Source organism: Papio anubis, chromosome 12, assembly GCF_008728515.1.
Source record: "Papio anubis isolate 15944 chromosome 12, Panubis1.0, whole genome shotgun sequence".
Classification (NCBI taxonomy): Eukaryota; Metazoa; Chordata; class Mammalia; order Primates; family Cercopithecidae; genus Papio; species Papio anubis.
In genome coordinates, this window is record NC_044987.1 from 120455291 (window position 1) to 120482944 (window position 27654).

Sequence of the window (27654 nt, forward strand, 5' to 3'; positions counted from 1 at the left end):
AACCCCGGACGCCCGTCGGTCCCGCGCCCCGCGATTGGCCGAGACGCCTGAGCTGACTCCGGGCCCACCGCGCCCGCCACTCGGCAGCGGCCAGACTCGAGATTGACGGCCCAGGCCCCGCCCCGCCGCCCCGCCGCCCCTCCCCGGCCCCCGCGAGTGAGCGCAGCTTCCCGCGCTTGGTCTGGAACCGCTAGGACCAGCCGGGTGTGGGGCGGGGCGGGGAGGCCACGTGGGCCGCGCGGAGAACGTGCCAGGCTCATCACCTGGATGATCGTGCCTCAGTTTCCTCCTCGGCAAATGGGGCTTCAGCGGCTCGCGACGCACATTGATGGAGCGTATGTCCAGGCGCCGGTGCACCGCAAGGAGCGAAATAGAACAGCCCCTGCTCCTAGGGCTTACGTCCCGGGGCGAAGAGGATCCTCCGTAAATCAGGTAAACACATGGATGTCAGGGAAGGCTCGCCGCTGGGAGACCGCCAAAATGACCCGAGATGGAGTCTGGGTGGTCTGCTTATTAGGGGGCACACCCGTGCTAGAACGGGAGGGGAGGGAGCAGCAGAACTGGGCAAAGGGAGAAGCTGAGCCACGGTGCGAGCCGGACGTACGGGCCACGTTGCGAGGGCATGACCTGGGGCGAGGCAGACCTGGAGGTGGGGGCAGCTGAAGGTGTCTGCTGACCCCACACCCAACAGTTCGGGTAACAGACCTTACTTACGGGCAAAGCGATCTGGTTACCACGTCTCTGTGGCCCTCAGAGATACATCATGTTTTATTTTTAACCTGCACCTTTTTGTTTTGAAAAATGTTCAGCATACAAACAAGTTGAACGTAAAGTGAACACGCAGATTCCTGGATTCACCAGGGGTGAGCAGGTGGCCACGTTTCATGTCTCTCCTTCTCTCTTTATATATGTGTATTTTTCTTTTTTCTCCCCACTCAGTTCCCACCGTTCGCTGCAGATACCATGATACCCCCCTCCCAAATACTTCGGTATCCAACTCTGTAAGAATGAGAACTTTCTCCTATATTACCAAAATACAGTGACCACATCAGTTCAATGCTATTATCTATTCTCCATCTCCAGTTTCCCCCGGTTGTCCCAATAATGCCCTTTACAGCCCTTTTGTTATTGTTGTTTTGTTTTGCTTTTTTGAGACGGGGTCTCTGTCACACAGGCTGGAGTGTAGTGGCACGATCAATCGCAGCTCACTGCAGCCTTGAACTGCTGGGCTCAAGCGATTCTCTTCCCTCACCCTCCTGAGTAGCTGGGACTACAGGGGCACACTTTTTTTTTTTTTTTGGTAAAGACGTGGGTCTCGCTATGTTACCCAAGCTGGTCTCGAACTCCTGGGCTCAAGCGATCCGCCCATCTTGGCCTCCCACAATCCTGGGACAACAGGTGTGAAGCCCTGCCCTACAGTCCTTTTTTAAACCCTAGGATCTAATCAGGGAGCCACACTGTGCATTCAGGCTATGCACTTTTTTTTGGCAGGATAATATACTAGAGCATGTTTTATCTTGTCAGAAGGCTGTCAACCTGAAATAACCAAACGGGTCAGAATTTAGCTTAAAGACAGTTTATTTAAGTGTATAAAGTTTGAGGACAGGCTGCCTGGGAAGCACAGATTTTAAAGAATGGAAATCAGTGTTTCAAAGTGTAGATGTTTGGGATCATTTATGTAGACAAATTTTAGGGAAGTTTAACAGAATTTTAACTTTTTTATGCATAAAGTTATAATCTGACAAATTGAGGTGGTATTTTTTGGAGAGAAGGTATATTTAACATTTTACACTGAAGATGTAGGAGTCTGGTCTGAGTTAAGTATGGGATAATAAGAGACAATATAATAAAGATCAGTAATTAAAAGAGGAGGAGGCCTGGTCTGTGGTCTCTCCTAGTCATTTATAAAACATAAATGATAAAGAAAAACATTAGTCTCTAATCTAAAAGACAAAATTACAGACATGCTACGTGACTCAGTTTCTAGGACTTCCCTCTTGACATAATAAATTTATTTATTTTTATTTATTTAAAGACAAGATCTTGCTCTGTTGCCCAGGGTGACATAATAAATTTCGAGAGTCCTAAACTTTTCTTTTTTAAGACAACATATCACTGTGCTCCATGATTGATAGTGGGGTTCAGTGGTTACTGCCAGAAGTCTCCATTTTTCCTTTTGTTATTTATGAGTAATTGGAGCAGTGATACTTTGAGACTGTAAATATGCTATTCCCAAATTACCTTTCACCCTAGCATTTAATGAGGACTCTTGCCTGAATCCCTTATTTCTTGGGACAAAGTGTTAATTTTCTAATTTTATCATTCCCTCAACATTGATTAACAAATTATTTATTAGCAAGCATTCTTCTGTAGAGATTTCCTCCTTAATTTTTTTTTTTTCTCAGTATGCCCTAATGGATTTAACTGGCTGAGTTATGATCCTTACTGTATTGTCCTGTCTTTGGCTAATGGGAGCCCCTTCAAATTGGCTTCTTTTTTCAAATGACATGTCCCTACCATCCTTTGAGTACTTACTTATTTTCTGGGACAACCAGATATTCAAGGATCCTCCCCTTCTCTGCCCAGGCCTGGTGTCAGCCATTGTTGGCAGGAGATCATTTGAGCAGATTGTGTGGATTTCAGAGGCATGAAAACTACTGTGAGGATTAAATAAGTTAGAGTTTATAACATTCTTGTGCTTTTGTGGAGTTTCCAAATTGTCATGAACAAGCATTACTCTATAGGCAGTGAAAAAGTGATTAAAAATGTGAAAACGGGTATATGTACATAAGCTAAAAATAAAATCCTAAGCCCCCCATTGACCAAAGGGACCTTCTCTTGACCAAGGGGACACTAGAAAAACCTTAACACTGAGTTCCCAGACATGACAGGATGGGAGGTCAGACGTGCCTGGTAATAGCCCCCGGTTTTAGAGTTTGGACAGCACAACTGGCCAGCATTCATGTTAAAACAGAGATCGTAAGACTGATAGAACGGACTCTGTGGCAATATGATACCAAATTATAAACAGGACCTGAAGCCATGCTAGGCAAGGGTAAGTCAGGCACCCCACACTTAGAGGATAAACAATGTTCTAACGGCCACAAGGCTTTCTGTGTCTCTATTAGCCAAACACTGGCCTTGGGATAGGCAATATTAAAACAATTGCAGCTCCATGTGCTGACTAACTCACCCTGTTTCACCAGCCATAACAGCTGTGATTGGACAAGAGACTGATTTCAGTGACTTTCTCCTGATAAGAGACCGCCGACCAGCTGACCCTGCCGACCAGCTGACCCGTTTATAGAGATGATGCACTGCATGCCTTTGTGTCCTGAAAAGATCTTTTGCCATAAAGGCCCTAATTGTAAGACATGTAAATGTTAAGTCTCCACCCCAAAGTGAACATGGGTCATATATTACATGCTTTGCTCAAAAACAGGGCATGTGTCAGGACCACCTTCATGAATATTCATAGCTCCTCCTCTAACCTGTTAAATATGTATGTTTAGTCAATCCCTTCAGCATAGAGCTCCTGCCCCAAACCCTCCTCCTTGGAAGTGCCTGTCTCTGGCCTTGGCTGGAGACAGATTCCTGGCGCCGCCACCTTGCAGGCTACAACCCTTTACAACAAATAAAGCCTCCTCTTTTTCCAAATTTGTAAATTGTGTGTTTTTAAACTAACATGAATGACAGAAGGAAGGATGGCCTCTTAGAACAAGGATGGTGAGGCAGTTATTTATATGGGGGAAAAATGGATTCTACCCTGGGTGGACTAAAGAGGAAATGTGAAAAAATAAAAAGTGAGAAACTGCTGATAGTGAATCGGTGCAAGCGCCCTGGAGAAGAGCCTTGGCAATATTTAGGAAAGTCCAACAGCACGAACCCTACTACTCCGCAACGCTGCTGCAGGAACTGGCGGAAAGAGGCCACTAAGGAAACCTTGCGGGAAAGGAAATTGCAGCAGTGCGGGTGTGCGTGCGTCTGTTGGCAAAACGCTGCTAACAACTTCAATGCCCATCCGCTATTGAATAAACCTGCTTTATTCCTACAGTGGAATACCAAACTGCAGAAAAATAATTAAAAGAACGTATCTCATGTTACAGGGGAAAAAATCAAGTTGCAGAAGCACATTAAAGTGCAGTTCGTGTAGTTTCAGAAAAGACAAGCAGCGCGCTACCTGCGCTGCTTACACACGTGGTACAGGAGTGAAAGGGGCAGGAGAGGGTTCCCAGGAATTCAACGCCATCTGCCCAGGGAGGCGGGATTCCCAGTACGGAGAAACGATTGCTGCGGTCTGCCGTCCCGCGGGCACGATGGAGCGCTCCTACCGTACTCTCTAGTGTTGGTGTATTTGGAACGTTTCACGCCGTATTAAAATAAAACATGGCTAAGCTGGTTGTGGGGTGGCGGTCTGGGATAAAATGGAGGGGAGCTGCAGCTGGGCGGTGAGCTCCCCCGCACCTGTGCGACTGGACAGGTTTGCCCGCGAGGGCGGGGGCGGGGCCGGGGCCCGGGGCAGGGGTGGAGCCGGGGCGGGGGCGGGGCCCTTCACGGGGCAACGAACTCGGCGGCCACCTCGCTGCGCAGGCGCGGTCGTGAGCGCCGCAGACGGGGCGGAGCGATCCGTAGGCAGGGCCTGACGCCGCAGTTCTGCTTGGCCGGAGCCTCAACGGATGGGCGGGGAGGGGGCGGGGCCGGGGAACCCGGAAGGTCCGGCGCCCGAGCACCCTGTCTCGCTGGGACTCGGGTCTTGCTGTTCCCCGCTGGCCTCTTGCCCGGGCGACTGCAGCCAGGATGGGCCGGAAGGTGACCGTGGCCACCTGCGCACTCAACCAGTGGGCCCTGGACTTCGAGGGCAATTTGCAAAGGATTTTAAAGAGTGAGTCTGGGGCGGCGGGGGCACTGTGGCTAGGCCCAGGCTTGCCCGTGGCGCGCTCACAGCCTTGCCCTGGGCAACTCGCGGCCCTGGGCATGGGATCAGGTGAGATAATGGGTAATGACCCCGCCAGTGGTACGTGCTCAGGTCCTCCTCGGGAAGTGAGTGTTTATAGTTCGTGGGGACAAGCGATATACAAGGCACGGTTAAGAAAAGTCTGGCGGTTTAGGCGGGAGGCCTGGGGATGGACCCGTGTTCTGATATCTCTGGGGTCCAGTGGCTGGGGCTGAGCTGCCCATCCTCGGAGATATGTAAGTTGGACGGAATGGCTGCCCCCTGGCGGGTATGGTGTGCAGGGACCAGAGATTGACGGTCTGGGTCCCCGTGGACCTTCCTGGTGGGTGGGCACTGGGAGAAGGCGTCCCAGAAAGGGAAGTAGAAAAAGACGCCTGTCATCTCAGCACTTTGGGCGGGGAGGGGGCAGGGAATCACCTGAGGTCAGGAGTTCAAGACCAGCCTGGCCAACACGGTGAAACCCCGCCTCTACTAAAATACAAAAATCAGCCGGGCATGGTGGCCTCGAAGATAGGGTGTGGTTGTTGAAAGGTCACCATCTAGTTTTCGTTCATATGGACTCACCGTGGAGGATGAAAAGTTAAACTATTACACCTGCACCTAAATGGGCAAGCCTGCAGGTGTAGTCAGGTTGCAGGTCATCTTGCACTGGTCTGCTGACTGCAAGAGCCTTTGCCAGGAGCAATAGAAACAGAATGTGTCAAGAGCTGGCATCTTATCAGCATGTACCCTGGATTATTATTGTTATTATCATTATTATTTTGGACATGGACTCTCACTCTGTTGCCCAGGCTGGAGTGCAGTGGTGCCATCTTGGCTCACTGCAGTCTCTGCCTCCTGGACTCAAGCAATTCTCCTGCCTCAGCCTCCTGAGTAGCTGGGATTACAGGCGTCCGCCACCATGCATGGCCAATTTCTGTATTTTTAGTAGAGACGAGGTTTCACCATGTTGGCCAGTCCGGTCTCGAACTCCTGTCCTCAAGTGATCCACCTGCCTTGGCCTCCCAAAGTGCTGGGATTCCAGGCATGAGCCACCGCAGCCAGTGGTTTTTTTTTTTTTTTTTTTTTTTTTTTTTTAATAGCAACCTGCTTTCACCTCATTTGCTCAGAGCAAATCCAGTTGGACTGAAGGAGGCTGGGTGACTAGAGCTAAGTCTATACTCTGCCAGCCTCTCCTCCCTAGATGCTTGTTGGAAGCTGCTGCCCCAGACCAGTAAGCTGATGGTGCCTGACAGTGGCACCACTGCTGGATCGTAATCCTTCAAGTCCTTTTTCCTCTAGGTGGTGTTGGGCATTTCCTTGTTAATAAACTACCAGGGTGTGACTTCTTCCTCTTCCTCTGCCTCCTCCGTGGTACTAAGGGTCAGGCCCGCAAACCCTGTTTCTCATTTTCTGCAGGTATAAGCAGGCATATGCAAGTATAGGCAGGTGCAGGTGTATACAGGTGTATGCTGCCCTCTGCTGCCAGGCTGTCAACAGGAAGCCTGACTGCATCCGGTCTGGGAAGGCACAGAGCATTTTTGTTTGTTGTTTGTATTTTGTTTTTATCCTACCTACTGCAGCAGGTTATTTCATCTGTCTTTGAATGTATAGGTGCTGAAATTGCCCCATTTTCTTTTTCTGTCTGTACTTACAGGTATTGAAATTGCCAAAAACAGAGGAGCAAGATACAGGCTTGGACCAGAGCTGGAAATATGGTGAGAACAGACACAGACACCCTGGGGTGGTCAGCTAGCGATGCCTGCATCAGCTCTCCCCAGCTGAGAAGGCAAGGAAGGAGCAGGGACAGTCCTGAGAGCTGTGGACATGCCACACCTGCTGTTGGGCCTGGTTAATGCCATTGAATACCTGAGCAAGAGCAGGCCCAGGGAGGCTGAGTAAGTCTAGATTCCCATGTTGAGTAATTAAAGGAACTGACTTTTACCGGATTAAGGCCAATTTCAAAGTTGGGCTGCTTCTGTGTTACCACTGCCTTTTTGCTGTGGTCTGAATGTTTGTGTCCCCCCAAAACTCATATGTTGAAACCTAACCCCCAGGTGATGGTATTAAGAGATGAAGCCTTTGGCAGGTGATTGGGTCATGAGGGTGGAACCTTCATGAATGGGATTAGTGCCCTTATAAGAGAGGCCCAAAGGAGCTCGTTGGCCGCTTCTACCACGTGAGGACACAGAAGGAGAGAACCAGCCCTCACCAGGTACCAAATCTGCCAGCACCTTGATCATGGGCTTCCCAGCCTCCAGAGCTGTAGGCAATACATTTCTGTTGCTTATAAATTACCCAGTCCAAGGTGTTTTGTTATAACAGCCTGAGGACCAAGATATCTTTGGTTTATCATTCCATGATCTCAAAACAAGCATAAGTCATCATTTCTTATATGCCTTTTTGTAAAAATCAGGAAAACTGATTGCTTATTTCCCTTCTTGTCCCTTCTTTAAAAACAAAAACAAAAACAAAAAACAATGAGTAGCCACATTGTAGGTCTCTTGTAAGCGATAGTCCTTGCTCATTTTGGATGTCAGCTGCCATCTGTGCTCAGCTAGTTTCCCGTTGGTCTTTAGGCCCCTGACCCGTTGTGGAATCTGGAAGTCCCTCTTCAGTCTTTGTCTCCTGCCTTAGTGTGTGTTCTTGCTTCTGGACTTAGAGTAAGCAGGAACTGTCTTCTCTTAGGAGGTTTTGTGTGAGTCCAGAGGCATCTTTCTCTAAGTCCTTCCAAGTTCCTTTCCTTTATTAGGTCGATTTCTCTCCTTAGAATCCCACCTTCAAATAGGGCTGTTTCTCCCATAATATCCAAGAATGTTTACTTTGTTCTTTAATTTGTCTTCATTTGATTGATTCTTTAAGAAATTCTTCACCTAAGTGCCAAGGGATCTAGGATTCTGGGTAGTCTGAGGTCACAAAAATTCGATCCTCTCCTGGCCCTGTGGCCGGATCCTCTCCTGGGCCGGACTCAAGGCCTGATCATCTCGTGAGCCTGACCTCTCCTGGGCTGGTCCAGGAGCGTGATCCTCATGTCCTGTCTGTTGCTTGCCCTGGAAGAGCTGCAGTGGTGACAGCCCAGTCCCCCTGGCCTGATGTGGCCCAGATGCTTAGAGTTTAAGTCTTCTTTTCTTTCTTCGTTTTAGTCTCTCTCTTCTATAAAAGTTACATCCACCTCTCTCTTTCCTCCAAATATGGACCTGTTTCATTTTGAAAATGGGAGGATGTCTAACTAAAGGCCCCTGGGATGGAATATTTGCATCCAGCAGGGACAGGGGCCCAGCTGAGCAGGGCTCTACATAGCTCACAACCTGCTGAGCAGGTTTCTATGAAATATTCCAACAGTTTACAAAGAGGAAACCGAGGCAGGAGAGGAGGGACATCACTTCACTGAGCACACCGCCTCTTGTTCTTACTGGTTAGGGGTCCAGCACCTGATACACAGGGAGGGCCCAGTGGCCCTAGAGCAGGCTGACTCCTGGACCAGAGACCCTCTCACCTGGAAAGGTCAGCTGTTTCGAGTCGGTGCTGGAGGCTTTGGAAAGGGATGGCTGCCACCCAAATAGCCCCGGGCACAGATTGACCAGCCCCTGCGATAAACTGCTCCTCCAGCTGCTGGCCCGTCGAAGGGGTGAGAGGCCTCTGGTTGCTGGACGCCATGCAGAGGGACGTGTGGTGTTATAATGTTATGTGGTTTCACATGTGGGCCAGGACACCAACAGGGCATGAAAACCTACGAAACAGGGATCCGTTGGAGGAGAACGGACATCTCAGGACTCCGTTCCCTACTGGGGCATCTCCTGGATACCTTTTCTATCTGAGAACTGGGCTTTTCCTCTTAGCAGAGCCAGGGCAGACAGCAGTGCTTTCCCAGATACTAAAAATCATAATTGCCGGTTCTGGGGTTTATGCGAGCGTGTGTGAGGTTTGCTGGGCATTTAAAGTGTGCCTTCCAGGCTGATGGCGTAGTAGAAAGGAGAACTTCTTGAAGAGTTATAAGTGTTCTACAAATGCTCTATATTGTATTATGGGAACCCCAATAGTAAGCAACCCAGCCTTCACATTTAATGACACCACGGATTATTGAATTCCTGCAGATGCCGAAATAGAAACAAACTAGAGACTTAAAGCAACAGAAATGTATTCTCTCATAGTTCAGGAAGCCAGAAGTCCAAAATCAGGATGGCAGCAGGGCCTGCCTCCCTCCAAAGGCTCTTGGGGAGGGTCCCTCCTGCCTTTCCCAGCTCCTAGTGGTTCCAGGTGCTCCTTGGCTTGTGGCCTCCGTGCTCCCATCTCTGCCTCCGTCCTCACGTTGCCTCCTCCTGTTCTCCCTGTCTCTCCTTTCCTTTCTCTTACAAGGACACTTGTCATTGGACTTAGGCCCACCTGCAAAAGCCAGGGTGATCTCATCTTGGGATACTTAATTTCGTTACATCAGCAGACTCTTTTTCTAAAATAAGGTCACATTTGCAGGTTTCTAAGGTTGGGATGTGGGCAGACCTTTTTGGGGTCCTTCATTCAGCCGACTACAAGCATCTATAGCAAGAAACTTGGGTAGCTTTGGGGGTGGTTTTTCTGAATGGTCATTAGTGATCTTTGCCAAAGAATGGATTTCTGTGGGTCCAGCTTTGTTTCTTTGGGGTTCTTCTCTTGTCGATCAGTGTCATTTGGGCCACATTAATGGTTAAAAGGAAACCCAAGGACAGGCGCTTCCTGATATGAGAGATTTTTTGTAGTAACTTAAAACTCAGAGAGAGAAGCAGGGGCCATGCTCTTCACTTTCAGTAAAGCACGTCGTGCTGGGGCGGTGGGTCTTATGCTGGATGCTCACTGGAATCACCTGGAAGGCTTTGAGAAAACACCTGAGCCCCGGCCCCCAGACACGTTCAGACTGGACGGGCCCACAGGCCCTGCCCCAGCCCGCTCACCTGAATTGTTTCTGGAGCTCACCTTCTCACTCTCTCTGCAGCGGCTACGGATGCTGGGATCATTATTACGAGTCGGACACCCTCTTGCACTCGTTTCAAGTCCTGGCGGCCCTTCTGGAGTCTCCCGTCACTCAGGACATCATCTGCGACGTGGGGATGTAAGTGCCAGTGTGAGTGTGGAAGGGCAAGCCCGGGACAAAGGCAAGCTCAAGGGCATGACCCACCCAACCAGCCTCCATCCAGGGTGTGGAATGTCCACGTGTCCAGGGATACCAAAGGCCTTATGCTTGAAAAGTGGGTTTTGTTCCTATCTCAGCCCCGGAAGCCACCTCATTTCCCCTGCAAGGAGGTAGCTCCTGGAAGTAGGATGTGTCAGTTCTTCCGGAAAGTCCTGTGCACACATCAGCAGACTCCACACAAAGGGGAATGCAGCGTTCACCCCATTGCATGCAGAGAGCTTGACTCCCATCATGGGGAGCCCCGGGGCTCATTCCATGTCCACGTGTCGCCACGTGGTTCCCATGGCCTAGGCTGCATATGTGTAGCTCCACAACGAAGGCCTCTGCACGCCCCATGCTGGTGTCTGTGCTGTGCCCTGCATAGCTGGTCCCTATGGAGGCCTCTGCACATGCTGTGCTAGTGTCTGAGCCCTGCTTTGCATAGCGGGTTCCCTATGGAGTGTGCTGTACTGGTGTCTGTGCTGCACTCTGCATAGCTAGTACCCTATGGAGGCCTCTGCATGCCCCATGCTGGTGTCTGTGCTGTGCCCTGCATAGCCAGTCCCTATGGAGGCCTCTGCACGTGCTCTGCTGGTGTCTGTGCCACACTCTGTACAGCTGGTCCCCTGTGGAGGCCTCTGCACTCACTGTACTGGTGTCTGTGCCACACTCTGTACAGCTGGTCCCCTGTGGAGGCCTCTGCACTCACTGTACTGGTGTCTGTGCTGCACTCTGCATAGCTGGTACCCTGTGGAGGCCTCTGCATGCCCCATGCTGGTGTCTGTGCTGTGCTCTACATAGCTGCTTCTGTGAAGGCTTCTGTGTGCACTGTACTGGTGTCTGTGGTGCACTCTACATAGCTGTCCCCTATGGAGGATGCTGTATGGTGTCTGTACTGTGCCCTGCATAACCGTCCCCTATGGAGGCCTCTGCACGCGCTTTGCTGGTGTCTGTGCCGCAGTCTGCATAGCTGTCCCCTGTGGAGGCCTCTGTGTGCGCTGTGCTGGGGTCTGTGCCACACTCTGTACAGCTGGTCCCCTATGGAGGCCTCTGCACTCACTGTGCTGGGGTCTGTGCCGCAGTCTGCATAGCTGTCCCCTGTGGAGGCCTCTGCACATGCTCTGTTGGTGTCTGCCGTGCTCTGCATTGCTGTCCCCCGTCACTGGGCCTTGCATCGAGTCCTTTACATCTCCTTCAGCCCCGCCTCATCTGGCATGGAGGTGACACCTTGGCTCGCTTCTTTCTTGGCATCTATCTGGCGCATATTCTCCCGCCACTCGCATCCAACCCTCACCATGACATTTATGGAGTGGGGCCTCTTCTAAGCAGCACACGGATGGGAATTTTAGGCTCTGTTCACATGGATGATGCTAATTGGTCCTGTGGTCTCTCTTAGTTTCCTTTTGCTGCTCTGGTGAATTACCATGGACACAAAACACACAAGCAACACCAGTCTTTTATCTAATGGTTCTGAAGGTCAGAAGCCAAGGGGTCAGTGGGTCAGCAGCAAGCCTGGTTCCTTCTGGAGACTCTCCAGGAGGATCTGTGTCCCTGCCTTCTCTAGCTTCCCTGGCCTGTGGCCTCTTCCAGCTGTGACGTCGCCCCGACCCCTGCTTCTGTTGTCACAGCTCCTCCTCTGACCCTCCCTCTTATGGGGACCCTTGCCATTATGCTAGCTGGCCCAGATTGTCCAGAATCATCTCCCATCTCAAGGCCTGTCACCTCATCACCCCTGCAACGTCTCAAGTAACAAAACACAGTCGCAGGCTCCAGCAGTTAGGATGGGGACATCTTTGAGGGACTGAGAGTCAGCCGACCACAGGGACTTACTCTCGTCACTTCACCAAGTTTTCTACTCATTAGGTTTTCTTTTTTTTGTTTTTGTTTGTTTGTTTGAGACAGCTTCTCACTCTGTTGTCCAGGCTGGAGTGCTGTGGTGCAATCCTGGCTCACTGCAGCCTCGACCTCCTGGGCTCAAGTGATCCGTCCGCCTCAGCCTCCTGAGTACCTGGGACTACAGGTGCACGCTAGCACACCTGGCTGGTGTTTTGTTTTTGTTTTTGTTTTTTTTTTAATTTTTCCTAGAGACAGGGTCTCGCTATGTTGCCCAGGCTGGTTCTTTTTGGGTTTTGTCTTTTGTTGGTTCATTTTTGCTCAAACTTTTCCTCTGCTGACTTTGAGTTTATAATCCTCTTTTCATTTTTCTACTTTTTACACTTAAAAATTGTAACCATCATATTTGAAGGTATTTTTTTCTTTTGAAATCTAGCGTTTTTCTGGATTGGAGGCTCCAATGAACAAAACAAGAGTTTTATCATAATGTTATTGATAACTTCCATCTTGCACTGTTTCTTCAAATGGTCCTCCAGGCAGAGGGTGCTGATTTGGGTTCCCGCCCTCTGTGGTTGCGGCTACACCATCCTTAGTTCTGCCCTACAAGGGGTTCGCCTTTATAAACAAAATAAAGAAACAGAGTGGTGAATACTTTTTTAAAAACGACTGTCTTATTTATTTGCTTTGCTCACTTACGGAGTTGAACTTTTTTTGTTTGTTGGTTGGCTGTTTGTAACACTCTTCGAGAGTTACCTGCTTTTTTGCCTACAACTGCTTGTGTCTCATTTATTTTGAGTCCTTGACATGTGAAACATGTCAGTCCCTTCCCACGTAAGGTAAAAATCCTTCTCCCGGTGCGTCGTTTGGTGTGTAACTTTGTGTCCGGTGGTAAAACGTTCACGTGGTGAAAGCGCCGCCCTGATCTGCTTTAGTTTGTTTCTGAGTTTGTCCTGGTGACTTACTCCACTTAGAGATCAGATATTCACGGAGGGCTCGTATTTTATTGAAAACATCTATTTCCCTCACACTCTGGGCACACTTTGTCTAAGTGAAAACAAGTTTGTGTTCGTCAGGCATCTTCTGTGGCAAGAACAAGAGCAAGAGAGAGAGGGGCGAGGCGCTACTCACTTTTTAATTTTTATTTATTTATTTCTTTTTGAGACAGAGTCTCACTCTGTCACGCAGGCTGGAGTGCAGTGGTGCGATCTTGGCTCACTGCAACCTCTGCCTTCCGGGTTCAAGCGATCCTCCTGCCCCAGCCTCCCAAGTAGCTGGGACTACAGGTGCACGCCACCACACCAGGCTAATTTTTGTGTTTTTAGTAGAGACAGGGTTTCATCAGATTGGTCAAGCTGGTCTTGAACTCCTGATCTTGTAATCCGCCTGCCTCAGCCTCCCAAAGTGCTGGGATTACAGGCGTGAGCTACTGCACCCAGTTGCTACACACTCTTAAAATGACCAGATCTCACGAGAACCCACTCACTCCCTGTCAGAAGAACAGCACGGAGGGGATGGTGCCAAGCCATGCATGAGAACTCCACCCACACCAGGCCCCCCCTCCAATGCTGGGGATTACAGATGGACATGAGATCTGGTGGGGTCCTGGATCTAGAACACGTCGGAGAGGAACAGAAGCCATGATGGAGTGAGTCGCTCATGGTGGCCACAGCCAGGATGGTGGCCACAGCCAGGACGGGGGCCGCAGCCAGGACAGGGACGGGCAGTGGTGCCCCTGCATGCATCTTACCCTTTCATCCCCATTTTTGGGAGGAAGAGTCGAGGCTGGTGTCAACCTGAAGGGGTGGCCTGCCCCTCCACACCTGTGGGTGTTTCTCGTTAGGTGGAACGAGAGACTTGAGAAAAGAAATAAGACACAGAGACAAAGTATAGAGAAAGAAAAGCGGGGGTCCAGGGGACCGGTGCTCAGCTTACAGAGGACCCACGCCGGCACCGGCCTCTGAGTTCCCTTAGTATTTATAGATAATTATCTTTACCATCTTAAAGATAAGGGAGTGGCAGGACAATAGGATCGTTTTTAGGGAGGAAATTAGCAGTAAGACATAAGAACAAGGATCTCTGTGACATGAATAAGTTTAAAGGAAAATCCTGTGCCTTGAGATAAACCTTTTAGCAACATTGTTTCATCCTATCACATGGGGATAAACCTTGGACAATACCTAGCTTTTCTAGGAACAAAGACACACCCTGCACGCCCAAAATCCATTAAACCTTGAGTTACCACAGCACATGTCTCTTGCAAGGACAAGGTTGGGGGTAGGGTCACAGATTAACAGCATCTCAAATACAGAACAAAAGGGAGTCTCTTATGTCTACTCCTTTCTATATAGACACAGTAACAGGCTGATCTCTTTCTTTTCCCCACATCAACCAGAAATAAAATCCTAAGGTCCTCCCAACCCTCTGAATGAACTGCTTCTCTCAGAGGGACCCTCCAGGGTTAACCTGAAAGCCTGGTTCAGGCCATGACGGGGAGTCGGTGGTGATCGGGGATCAGACAGGCCTCATTTCCCCTCCTTCCTTTTGGAAGAGCTGACCAGCATGAACATCAACACAGACTTTAAGTCTCATAGGAAACATTTACAGTCTGTTCCCTCTGAAGCCCGCTACTCGGAGGTTTCATCTACATCATAAAACTTTGGTCTTCACAACCCACTGTCATAACCCAGACGTTCCTTTCTATTGATAATAACTCAACCAATTGCCGATCAGAACCATTTAAATCCACCTATGCCCTGGAAGCCCATCCCCGGCCCCCTCGAGTTGGTCCTGCCTTTCCAGTTCGAGCAGTGCCCATCCAGCATGTATTGAGTGACATCTTCTCTCTCCCTGAAATGTGTACAAGCAGGCTGTGCCCCGACCACCGCGGGCACGTGTGGTTAGGACCTCCTCGGGCTGTGTCAGGTGTGCGTCCTTCACCTTGGCAAAATAAATGTTCTAAGTAGACTGAGACCTGTCTCAGATACTTTTGGGTTCACACCGGTCACTTAGCCAGTGGCAAGGCTGGAATCGGAACTCCACACCATCCACATTTGGTTTTTTCTTCCCCCGAAACACTTTTGCGGTCGGATCACACCCCCGGCAGGCGCCTGTGCTTCTCTCCGACACTGCGTCCTCTCAGCGCTCCTGTCCGGGTCATCTTTTCCCTTGTGCTGCCCTGCTCTGGCCAGAGCCTCTTGTCAGGTCACTCTGGTACCCGTGCGAGTATCCCCAGCCAGGTCGCCCTCTCCTGCTGTGGTCCCCTCATCTGCAGTGGGAGATGACAGGGTGTCAGCGAGGTGATAGGAGTGTGAAGCCAAGGCCCAGTCCTGAGAAAGGGCCGGCCCCAAATGGCGAATGCAAGGGTTCCACATGTCCCAGGTGGTGGGTGGAAATGAGCTCAGGGCGGACAAGTGCTGGAAAGTGGATACCTCAGGTTAGCACAAGGCAATTTGGAGGGGGAAGGGGAGGAGGCAGCAGAGGCTGGAACATTTCAGGAGGAGAGGGAAGAACCCTGTGGTGGAAAGAAGTTGCTGTTCATTGAGAAGAAGCTCCTCTAGGCTTAGAGTCGGTGCTGCCTGGGTGGCAGAACCATCTCGGCTCATTTTAGCTTTGATTTGAGGGTGCCAACAGAAGAGCCTTGCAGTTCTGTGAAGGGATCGGAGGAAGCTTCATATTAAAGTAAAATGCATGATTCCAGAGCTGCAGCCAGCCACTGCCTCCGCATGCTCTGTGTTTTCATAACTGGGCAGACATGCGTGTACCTCCCCTCTCTCCTGCAGGCCTGTAATGCACCGAAACGTCCGCTACAACTGCAGAGTGATATTCCTCAACAGGTAGGCTCCCTGCTCCCGCCCCCGGGAGGGTGACTGGGGCCTCTCCCTGGCTCTCAGCCGAAGGTGCTGCCCTGGGGACCCATTACTGGTAGGCTGCTTCTGGAAGTGCCCGGGTTAGTCAGGGCCGATGCACCAGGCAGGTGACCCAGGTGCCTTTGCTTCTCTGGGTCTCAGCCACCACCGAGACAGGCATCATCAGGTATCAGAAAGAGAGAGACACAGAGGGTGGGGGTGTGGGGACACAGGTCCTTGTGGCCTGGAAGCCAGTCCTGCTGAGCGAGTTCCCTGGAGCGCCTGGTCACCAGCTGCTGGTGAGGTGCACACCTGCTGGGGCTTAGTTGCTTCACTGTGAGGGTCAGGAACGGATGCAGCCGTGGAGACCTGAGTCAGAGAGAGAAAGTGGAAGCCCAGAGAAGGAGAGAGATTTGCTCGGGGCCCCATTCTTGAGCCAACTGTACACGGCATCACCTTGTCCCCCGGTGGCAGTGGCCACCACCAGTGACATGTTTGTCTCAGGAGCCCGGTGTGCACGGCTTTGTTCCTCTGCCTGCAGGAAGATCCTGCTCATCAGACCCAAGATGGCCTTGGCCAACGAAGGCAACTACCGCGAGCTACGCTGGTTCACCCCGTGGTCGAGGAGTCGGTGAGTCGGGTGCCGGACCGCTCCTGGGATGTGTGTTAAGCACCTTCGCTGTGTGTAGCCTTGGGTCTGGATCATGGGGGTGTTACTGGTGGAGGGTGTCCAGGTTCTTGACATTTTGAACAAAGGATTGGACAAAAAGCACAAACAAAGCAAACAAAGAATGAAGCAACCAAAGCAGAGACTGAATGAAAATAAAAGCCCACTCCACAGGGCGGGAGCGGCCCCAGCAAGCGGCTCACGGGCCGGTTACGCAATGTTCTGGGGTTTAAATATCCTCTAGAGGCTTCCCATTGGTTACTTGGTGTGGGCCCCATGTCAATAAAGAGGCTGAAGTGAAGTGACAAGGTTATTTACTTGGTGTACACACTATGCAAATAAAGAGGTGTTTCCTGTCTGAATTAGTTACAAAGTTATTTACTTGGTCTTAGAAAGCTGGGGTTTTTCCTTTGATTTAGTTCTAGGAAGTGCTCAGGTTCCCTGCCCCCAGACCCTATTCCACCTCAGCAGTGCCAGGGATATGGACTAGCTGGGGCCGATGGTGCAGGCGGTGAAGGGATTTACCAAGACGGTTGTAGGCGAAGACAGGCAGATTGATTAGAGAAAGTAGGAAAATATTTTGCAAGATTGCAACAGGCAGCACAGCAGAGAAGGGGCTGTCTGCAGAGAGGCGGGGGCTGGAGGGAGGTGTTATAGGGTTGTGCTGGAGGGGGCTACATTGGGGATGAGGTAGAACTGTGGGAGCCACTGCGGAAGGAGGTCATTGTGCCTGTGGAGGTCATCGTGGCCTCAGAACAATTGTTTGTTGTTCTCCACATCTGGGGCTCCCTACTCATGGCTTCCTCATCTGATCAGGTCTCTGCAAGCAGAGGATGCACAGAAACATGGACTAGGGTCTCCACCCCCTGGTGCCAGTCCCTTATATGCCTGATTCGATGCTGCTGATTAAATTGTAGCTAGGTTCAGCGCAGATCACGTGGAACTCACATCAGTCAGGGATGCCAGTCATGTTACGTGAAGTGTCACTTCCATCTCGAATGATACTGAATGTCAGGTTTCACATCTTCACCCAGTTGACCTTTGGGTCATTCTTCGCCATGGGGCGTCTGCCACGTGCATCCTCAGGCATTTACTGCCATAGCTGGTCTCCCCACAGATACTCCCAGTTGTGACAACCAAAAATGTCCCCAGACATTACCAGATGTCCCCCGGGGGGCAAAATTGCCACAGTTGAGAAATTCTACTTTCTATTTTTACTACAGTTATTTCTATTTTTTATTGTTGTTATTGTAAATGAACTCTTTAATATTATATTTTTAAGTGGTTAATATTTTTATACAGGAAAACTTGATTTTTATGTTGCTTTTGTAATTGACCACCTCATTAAATTCTGTTGTGTCTGTTGGTTAGTCTGTTGATTTTTGTAGTTTTTCTTTTAAGTTACACTTATATAATATGCAACGAATTTTCCTTTTCCTTTCCAGTATTTACACCTCTTGGTTCATTTTCTTAACTTTTGTTGGCCAGCATTTCTAGAACAGTATACTAGATCATTTCTGGAGCAGAATTCGTTGCTAAGGGGCAGTTTCATCTTTTTCCCGACTTTCCTTGGAAAGTTCTTAATGTTTCTGCATTTGATTGGGGCTTATATCTATCTATAGCTAGTTTTACTTCAGATTTTTAAAAATTGAGAATGGATGTTGAGTTTATCCCATGTCTTTCTAGCATATGTTGAGGTGAAGATAAAGTAAATCTTTGTTTTCTAAATTCTCCAGAAAAAAAAAAAAAAACCGTCTTTTGATCTCCTAGGCTGAGCACCTACACTCAGCCACCTGGACTTTCACTTACCACGCGCCCCCATCCTCAGCCTCTAGACCTCAAGACCACCCCTTTCCCTGTCCCCTGTCTCCCGAGCCTAGTGTTCTGGTGCCCAGTATGTGGCGCAGTCTGGTCCCCAGTGGGATGATGTGCTGGGCCCAGGAGATGGTCCAGGTATCCTCTGCTTCCGGCTCTGTCTCACCCCGCCCTCTAGAGCCTGGTGCTGCCAGGCACGGGCTGCAAGGTCTCCGTGGGCGGACGGCTTTGCTTCTCATGGCCACTCTCTTCTGCAGGCTCCAAGGCTGTAATTTCATCCTCTCTGCCAGCAGAGGCGGAGAGATGTCTGCCCCCTCGCAGTTCACTTTCTGTCTTGCAGGTGGAATCGTTGACTGCTCTTGTCTGCCACTCACTCCTTTGCTGCTTTGCCGTTTCTGACTCCAGGGCAGTTCCGGAACCGGAATGACCCTCACGACCGAAGCCATTAATATGCCGGATACAGTGTGTCTGCATTTATGTCTCATTTTCAAATGTGCACCACTGAGCTGGCAGGAAAGTACAGAATATATTAAGCCTAAAAACAGTGAAACCAGAGACCCTGGGAAACAAGGGTAAGACCCTGGGCACAAAGCTGGCTTTTGCCCCAAGGGTTTTCCTACGCCTGGAGACCTTGAGCTTTATTGATGATAATTCCATGGAAGTGGAGGTGGGGGGATGGGCAGGAGATCCAGTAGGAGACACCCCCGTATGCTGTCGCTATAGTCGGCTCACATTGAAACCGTGACTGAGACATAAGCCCACTGCACAGAGAGAGAAGGCTGAACACATGCCTTCCTCAACCTGGTGCTTGGTGGAGGGGGAGAAATGTTGCCTAGAAATTGACAGCCTTTGTGCTGGAAACCTCCCTACCTGTGTAGTATAATAAGACTCAGGAGAAGAAGTTAATTCCATATGCACCCAAGATGAGTTCAGGCAGCGTCCAGTCTCCAGGCAATAGACCTTCCAGAAGTTACTGTAGCGCCCGCAGACACTAGGCACAGGCAAACAGACGTCTCTCTGGAGAAATTCACCTTCAATCCAGGCTGCTCAGAATTTCTAGACGTGACATTTATAGAAAATGAGAAACTCACAGTCCAAAATCATAAAATGTACAAGGAAATAAGGCACAACGAGTAAGAACCAGCAAAAAAATACAGTAGACGCAGATGTGAAAGCTCGACACAGAATAGAAAATAAGTGTTCCTAATACACTGAAATAAATCAATGAGAAGCTCAAAAGGTAAGAAACAGACAATCAGAGTTAGAAAAAGAGCCAAATAATAATGTGGATGAATAACACGTAAGTTAAACATAGTTGAATAGAGAGGTAGGGAACTGAAGGATAGACCTCTCCCAGTTATCCAGAATTTAAGCCTTAAAGAAAATCTGATGCAAACCTAAGAGACATTAAGAAACATGAGCAAAGAGTGAAAGTGGATAACAAGGGTGGAATCCCTGTCTCAGAAGGAGATAACGGAGGTTACGGAGAAGAGGCGGTATTTGAAAGAAGATGGAAACATCCACACAATATTTAAAAGATGCTGTTCTCAGATACACTAACTGCAACAGATCTCAACAGGATAAACAAACAAATTCACATCTAGAAACATTCTTGTGAAACCACAGAACACTAAAGACACAGAAATTCTCGAAAGTAGCCAGAGGGGGAAAAGAAATCACCCACAAAGATTGAGCAGCTGGAGCAACTCCTGCTTCGTCGTGGCGAAGCCTGGAGCCAGGAGACGGTGGCTGGAAAAAATCCAAGGAGGGAGTCACCGGCAGCCAGGAATGTTAGAATCAGCAAATGCATCCTTTAAGAACAAGGACAAAAATCAAGACATTTTTACACAGGCAAAAACTGTTTATCGTTAAAAGACTCAATGGAAATTCTGAACGTGTACATTAGGCAGAAGGAAAATTATTCTAGCAGAAGCCTCGAAATTTCAAAAGGATTGGTGAAAAAGGATATTGATAAATTTGTATATATGTGTAAACAAACGGGACTGTACGAAACATAATGTCTAATATGTAGTAGAAAATAGGCCAGCCCTAAATCGCTGCATAACCGTGCATGTTAATTAGGGCAATGCTCTGTAGGAGGATAAAGATACTGATCAATTTTTGACTTTAGGTGAAATACACATAAAGTTTCTAGGGTAACCACTAAAAGGAAAGATACAGAACATATGATTGTCAAAGTAGCAGGCAGAAGAAAAGAAGAATGAAAAGGAAAAAATGAAATAATTCCAAATGAAGCATAAAAGGAAGTGAGTTCTTTAAAAGTCCAGTAGAAAAAGTGGGACTCAGAGATAGCACATAAGACAGAATAAATCTGTCAGTAATCACTACAAATAAAAATGGACACAATAATTTGATTAAAGAACAGAGGTCATTATTCTGGATCAAATGAAAATCCAGGAATAGACTGGAACCGTATTGTAATTAACAATACATTTTGGCAAATTTGCTGGATGATAAAACCAATCAAAAGTCAGGTTCCTTTCATTTACCAGCAACATTCAGTCAGAACTTTAAGGAAGATACCGTTTATTCCAGCAGCCAAAGTGCTTATGGATAACTATAACCAGAGATGTGTAAGCCCCGTATGGGAAAAAGTGATAAAATTTTATGGGAGGGCATTAACAACTACTGAGCTAAATGGAGATTGCCTGCATATGTGAAAAGGAAGGCACAGTGTGAAAAGCATTCATCTCCCCTAAGTTGATCTATGGATTCAGTGTAGTTTCCATAAGAATCTGAACAGGAAATTCAATAAACCAGCTCCAATATTTCCATGGAAGAGCAAAAGGCCACGAATAGCTAAGATACTCATGAAGACCAAAAGAAAGGCCAGGCGTGGTGGCTCATGCCTATAATCCCAGCACTTTGGGAGGCTAAGGCAGTCAGAAGTTCAGGATTCGAGACCAGCTCAGAAGTTCGAGACCAGTCTGGGCAACATGGTGAAACCCCCTTTCTACCAAAGAAAATACAAAAATCAGCTGGGCGTTGCGGTGTGCACCTGTGGTCCCAGCTGTCACAATCAGCTGGGTTGTAGAGACCCTAACCCAGTGGCACTAGAGGAATTAAAGACACACACACACAGAAATATAGAGTGTGGAGTGGGAGTTGGGGCTGACAGCCTTCAGAGTGGAGAGCCACGAATGAGTGTTACCCACATATTTATTGACAGCAAGCCAGTGATAAGCATTGTGTCTATAGATTATAGATTAACTAAAACAGGAAACAAAGGAATGGGCTCTGGTTACTTATCTGCAGCAGGAACATGTCCTTAAGGCACAGATCGCTCATGCTACTGTTTGTGGTTCCGGACCGCCTTAAGTGGTTTTGCGCCCTGGGTGGGCCAGGTGTTCCTTGCCCTCATTCTGGTAAACCCACAGCCTTCAGCCTGGGCGTCATAGCCATCACGAGCATGTCACAGTGCTGCAGAGATTTTGTTTATGGTCAGATCTGGGGGCCTGTTCCCAACACCAGCTACCTGAGATGCTGAAGTGGGAGGATCACTTGAGCCTATGAGACTGAGCCTGCAGCAAACCCTGATCGTGCCACTACTCTCTAGCCCAGATGACAGAATGAGACCCTGTTCATCCGTTTGCATGCTGCTGCTAAAGACATACCCAAGACTGGGTAATTTATAAAGAAAAAGAGCTTTAATACACTCGCAGTTCCATGTGGCTGGGGAGGCCTCACAATCACAGCAGAAGGCGAAAGGCACATCCTACATAGCGGCAGACAAGAGAGAACGAGACCCAAGCAAAAAGGAAAACCCATTATAAAAGCCTCAGCTCTCCTGAGACTCACTACCATGAGAACAGTATGGGGGAAACCATCCTGTGGTTAATTTATCTCCCACCAGGTCCCTCCCACAGCATGTGGGAATTACAGGAGCTATGATTCAAGGTGAGATTTGGGTGGGGACACAGCCAGACCATATCAGCGCACCTGGGTTGAAGTACAAAGATAGGCGAGATTTGTTGCAGGGAGCACTTCCAAGAAGAGAGCATCACACGCTGGGGGCTCGGAGGTCCAGGCGATGCTCTGCTCCTTCACCTGGGTACTGCATGCACTGGACTTATTTTAATATCCTTTAATTACACATGTGTGCCTTTGTACTCTTTTGCGTAACATATTTTGCAATAAAACGAATCCATAAAGGAAGTCTGTGGCCAACCAGATTTTAGCGCTGCTTCTGCAGGAACCAGCTTTTCCTGCCGAGGTGCCTGTGGGATGTCTCTACGACTCTGGAGGTTCAGTAGCTCCAGCAAATGGCTTGGGGGTTCTCATCATTTGTTATTATACCCTGTAAGGCTGTAAGGTTTTTCGACTTCACATTCAGGTCTTCTTATTTCGGGAAAGTTGACCTATTTTCTGCTTCCAAAGGCTTTTGTTCTTTTGCTTCCGTTCTGTTCTTCAGGAACCTTGATGACTGGCAAGTGACATGTCTGTGTCTGCCTGCCTTATCTTTCATCTTCTTTCTAACCATCACTGTCTTCATGTATTTGCATTTTTTTCTGGCAGTTTTATTCCCCTGAATTTGTCTTCTCTGCAGTGCTTTTCACGGGGCTCTATCCTGTGCTTTGTTTTTCGAATCTGCAAGCATTTTAAGACTTTTCAAAATCTTTTCTTAGTTGTCAACTTGTCTCCTGTCATTTATTTGTGCTTGTGTTGAGACCTTTTATCAGTTGATGTTGTCTCTAGGATTTCAGAGCATAAGTGTGGGGCTCCTGTTCCTCCTTCCCCCTTTTGTCTCATGAATACCTCGGTGTCAGGTGTCACAATGGGCCCTCTGGGATGGTATTCCTTTCATCCCTGTGGAAGGGGTGGCAGGAAGGTGAGGCTGGAGCCCACCAGAAGCAACTGCACATTTTGGTTCGCTTAGAGAAAGCTGAGGTTTCTAATCCTCTGGGAGCTTTGCCAGATGATGACAAGAAATGGTCATGTTCACCATGCCCCTGCTTTAGTAAAGAGTACTTGGAAGGCTCAAGGTGCCATTCCAGGTTCCAGGTCCTCTTAGGAAAACATAACTAAGGCCTGGTCCTTGCCTGCAGAGAGCCATTCTCAAGGTGTGCGCTGGCCGTGGAGCACAGCTGCAGTGAGGGGCAAGGCTGGGTGCATGCCCGTCCTGCTGGGTCTTTTGTCTGGTGCCCGGGGGGTCTTTGCATGAGTCGAGGGAAAGGTGCAGATGAAGGGAGAGATGTTTGGATGGTTCCTGTGTTTAAAATGCATGTTGGTGCAGCAGCATCGCCATCAACAGGCTATGAGGGTGAACTGAGTGCTCAATATGGGATGGCAAGGCAGCCTGGAGGTCTGTAGGGTATCTTCATGTCCCCGTTCCCTATGTGAATGAGGGGAAAAGACATCATTGACTCAGTTTCTCAACTTTTAACATTTCTTAAGTAAAGAGAGCTACTAAAACCATGCCCAGAAGGCTCCTGGGAATTCTAAGAAAGCAAAAAGGAAACAGAGTTCCTTGCAAGTCTGAGTGGCGCATCTTGTAACAGCCTGTTGGAAGTCAAATACGTGAACCGTCTATTTTGAAGATTCCACCTCTTGGTGGAGCGTCTTGGGACACCTTGCACTAAAGTTGGTATTAAACCCTCCTCCCCATCTCTCGAATTGAGAGCATCATTTTATTCCAGGGATGTACGGGTTTGTCATTGTGTTTCGGGTTAATGCCACATGATTTTTCTGATTCAGTAACAGCAATCAGGAATTCCACCCGGATTTCTCCATGGGACAGCGTGGTCAGTTCTCAGCGAATCCCCTGTGACACATCTCTCCATAAAGATGACCATGAGCGTGTGGGGAAACTGAGACAGCCTGATGCTCGGAGAGCCCAGCCCACCACGATGTCACGTAGTCTCCTCAAGCCACCTTCATACTCTTTACCTTCATGCAATTGTTTATTGCACTGGGGGAACACTTGGCAGTTCCTTTGCCAGTTCATCAGTTCGGAGGGTTCAGTTTGAGTTTTGTTTAAATGTAGCTGCCCTTCCTCATTTGTCCTGAGATGCTCATCCTCAGATCCTTGGTGTTTTCCTCTCCAGGCACACGGAGGAGTACCTTCTGCCTCGGATGATACAGGACCTGACAAAGCAGGCGAGTCCCTGGGTGTGGAGCCCATTTTCCAGTCGGCTGTCGCTGTTCTCAGGCAACAGTGGACCGGGTGGGGCGGGAACCCTTTGGGATCCAGGTAACGGAAGGCACCACAGTGCGCACAGGTCTGAAACAGACAAAGGAGGCAGGTTCCTATAGCGAGGGGGGCTGCGGGCCAGGCAGCAGCCAGGGCGGCTCCTCCTGGCCTTGGGGCTGCTTTTCTCCCTTTCCCTGCTCACACTGGCTTCCTCCTCTTGGTGTCCTCCTCGTGGCAGAAGACAGCCTTCTCCGCCCCAGGGGCTGTGTTCCTACATTTAAGTGTTATCTAGACCCACAGCAAACTGCCCTGTTCTCAATTTTGAATTCTAAGGGAAGGCACCCTGGTGTCCCCTCTCAGCCGCTGCTCTGTGGCTGGGAGCGGGGGCCGAGTTTCATCAACACAGGGCAGCAGCTGCTTCAGTGTGATCACGGAACAGGGTCACTTCAGAAGCCGCTGACCCCTATTGGCAACCCCATTGGTGACCGTGACATTCTGCCCCTTGGCTGCTCAGAGTACAGGCATCCCCTTATTCCACATATAGGCTCCTAAAGGCTCCTCTTCCTGGCACCACCCAGTGTCCCATGTGCAGCCACAGGGCACCCACCTCTTCGGAATGTGCGAGAGCCCAGAGCCCACTCCAGCTCTTGTGGCTGCAGGATGTGTGTGGCCCTAGGTAGTGTTTGTGGCCCAGACAGGGCGTGACCAATGAATCTTATGCACTCTTCTCTTCCGACGGCAGGAAACTGCGCCCTTCGGAGATGCGGTGCTGGCCACGTGGGACACCTGCATTGGAAGTGAGATCTGTGAGGAGCTCTGGACACCCCACAGGTCAGCCCCATGCCCCGTGCTGTCCGATCGCCCGCCTCACATGGGCCAGCTGGGAGGACCTGGGACTGCAGACCTCCTGGGGCCATGACCGTCGGCCGGGAGCTGCCATGGGAAAGTGTGAGGGGCCGCCTGGGAGGCTGGGTTGGAGGAGTCTGGTGGCCTCTTCTCTTCACCTGCCTCTGCCCGCAGCCCGCACATCGACATGGGCCTGGATGGAGTGGAGATCATCACCAATGCCTCGGGTAGTCACCACGTGCTGCGCAAAGCCAACACCAGGGTGGATCTCGTGACTATGGCCACCAGCAAGGTAGGGGTTGGGTCAGGGAGTGTGCACCACGGGGTAGGCACTGCATCTCAAGCACTCCTGCATCATTGCAGGGCTGGGCCCACACAAGATGGACCTTCTGGGCTTGTAATTACGGCCTGGACTCAACAAGTGTGCCCTGCCGCCCCCCGGGGCTTCGCTGGCACAGCCCATCTCACCTGCGCAGCTACCCCAGGAAGCCGACCCCGTCACCCTCCCTGCCGTGACCAGGAACCAGGACGTGCTCCTTGTTCGTTGGCATGATGGCGGGGCGTAGGGAACACCCGCACGTTTGCTGCTCCTGCTCTTGGGCAGTGAGAGGTGCAGCGGGCGGTGCTGGTTCGTCCCTCACGTTGCAGGTGTGGGTTTAGCTGAGCCGCGTTTGAATCTTGGCTTCATCACACGGAGCTTTCTTTGGCTTGTCTGAACCTCATCATGCCTCAGAGAGGTGACGGGGTCTGCCTTGTAGGGTTGTTATGAAGCAAAAACACATGTTTTACGAAGAGCCTGGCGCCTAGCAAGGCCGGGCTCGCGGCAGCTTCAGGGGTCTGTGCTTCCCTACACCTGCGCGTTATCTCGGCGGTGGTGGGGCCGCTCATGATGACCTCGCGGGACTGGGGGGACGTTCCTGTACGCGGGCAGGTGGCAGGCGAGGGCGGTGGACCACAGCTGACCACTCCGCTGTGGGCTCTGCCTTTTCCAGAACGGTGGGATTTACTTGCTGGCCAACCAGAAGGGCTGTGACGGGGACCGCCTCTACTACGACGGCTGCGCCATGATCGCCATGAACGGAAGCGTCTTCGCTCAAGGATCCCAGTTTTCTCTGGATGACGTGGTAATGAACGGGCCTGGACGTGACTGGGGGAGGGTTCCCTGTGCAGAGGCCGAGCTCCTGGCCCTCTCCTGTAAGCCGGGTGCTTAGTGAGGGCCCCTGTGGAGAAGCCCCCGGGGGTCCCGCCTGCTCTGATGGCCTCTGATTTACCTGGTTGGTGAGGGGGGAACCTCCCACCCTCGAGTCTGAGGATAGCCGAACCCCGACACACGGCACATGGTACTGGACGGTTGAGGTTGTGGGCAGCTTACGAGTTCTGCGTACCCACAGTGCGGGAGGAGGGCTCCGTGCCCCGCAGGGCCAGGTGGGAGTGCACTCAGGAACCAAGGGGACAGCCCGCGGTGGGAGGCAGGCTCTGTGGTGCCGAGAGGACGGGTGCCGCCTGGCGCCTGTGGGAGGGTGGTGTTGGTTGGTTGGAATTCCAAGGGCTGGCAGGGAACCAGAGCCGCTCCTTTGAAAGGAGCAGACTCCATGGCCCCCGAGACAGGTCTAGGGATCCCCCGTTTGGTGAGGGGGCCTTATCCTCAGGAGCAGAGCCGTCAGGGGAGCTCATGGTGAGGCCGTTCAAGGCCCTGCCATTCTTCCCCGGGTGTTGAGGCCACATATACTCATCTAAGGCCTTACACCACGCTGTCCCTGAGTCCGGGGAAGCAGGAGTGGAGACCCCAGGACACTCTGGTCAGCGAGGCTTTGTTCTATGGGGCTCTCTGAGCACACAGTGGCCAGCTGCGTGAGGGACAGCCCTGGGGAAGCTGTGAGTTACAGGTTGGAAGCGCCATTGCTATCCTGAAGCGACACAGATATGTGGGTGCTCAGAGGAAGGAGATAACAGAGAACAAAGCTAAGAACCCTGCTGGCACAGTCCTCACCAGCAACTGAGCTGCCGCTTGGAATGGGGTTCAGGACCTTGTTGGAGCCCCAGATTCCTTTGGGAAGCTGATGAAAGCTCTGCACGTTCTGCGTCTAAAGATGCGCATTAGCACGGGGCAGGGCTTCCCAGGTGATCGTTACCGCGATGGGCGCGAACTTCCTCCTCAGAGAAGGGACCACAGGTAGAAAGTCCTGGGAGAGGTTTGGGCCACTCTTCCTTTCAGTTTTTTGTTTGTTTGTTTGTCTTTGAGACAGAGTCTCGCTCTATTGCCCAGGCTGGAGTGCAGTGGCACGATCTTGTCTCACTGCAACCTCCGCCCCCCGGGTTAAAGCAATTCTACCTCAGCCTCCCGAGGAGCTGGGACTACAGGCGCCTGCTGCCACACCCGGCTAATTTTTTGTACTTTACTTAGTAGAGACAGGGTTTCAC

At 50.3% G+C, this 27654-nt stretch overlaps 1 protein-coding gene and 1 long non-coding RNA gene across 3 annotated transcripts in view; both read left to right on the plus strand.

The window, feature by feature from the left end:
- Positions 1-149: 149 nt before the first annotated feature.
- Positions 150-3780, plus strand: LOC110741164. The gene is made up of 2 exons (XR_002516919.2): positions 150-432; positions 3207-3780. It is a non-coding gene; the product is annotated as an uncharacterized LOC110741164 (long non-coding RNA).
- Positions 3781-4609: 829 nt separating this feature from the next.
- Positions 4610-27654, plus strand: part of NADSYN1 (NAD synthetase 1) — a 46882-nt gene continuing 23837 nt past the window's right edge. The window contains exons 1-9 of one of the 2 annotated variants that reach the window (XM_003909407.2): positions 4610-4882; positions 6591-6651; positions 9900-10016; positions 15689-15742; positions 16296-16385; positions 24302-24353; positions 25130-25218; positions 25408-25525; positions 26226-26357. In XM_003909407.2, coding sequence (XP_003909456.1) covers positions 4798-4882; positions 6591-6651; positions 9900-10016; positions 15689-15742; positions 16296-16385; positions 24302-24353; positions 25130-25218; positions 25408-25525; positions 26226-26357 — 798 coding nt within the window. In that variant the 5' untranslated portion in view covers positions 4610-4797. Of the gene's footprint in view, positions 4985-6590; positions 6652-9899; positions 10017-15688; positions 15743-16295; positions 16386-24301; positions 24354-25129; positions 25219-25407; positions 25526-26225; positions 26358-27654 lie in introns of both variants that reach the window. The other variant, XM_009185405.4, reaches the window with a different exon arrangement.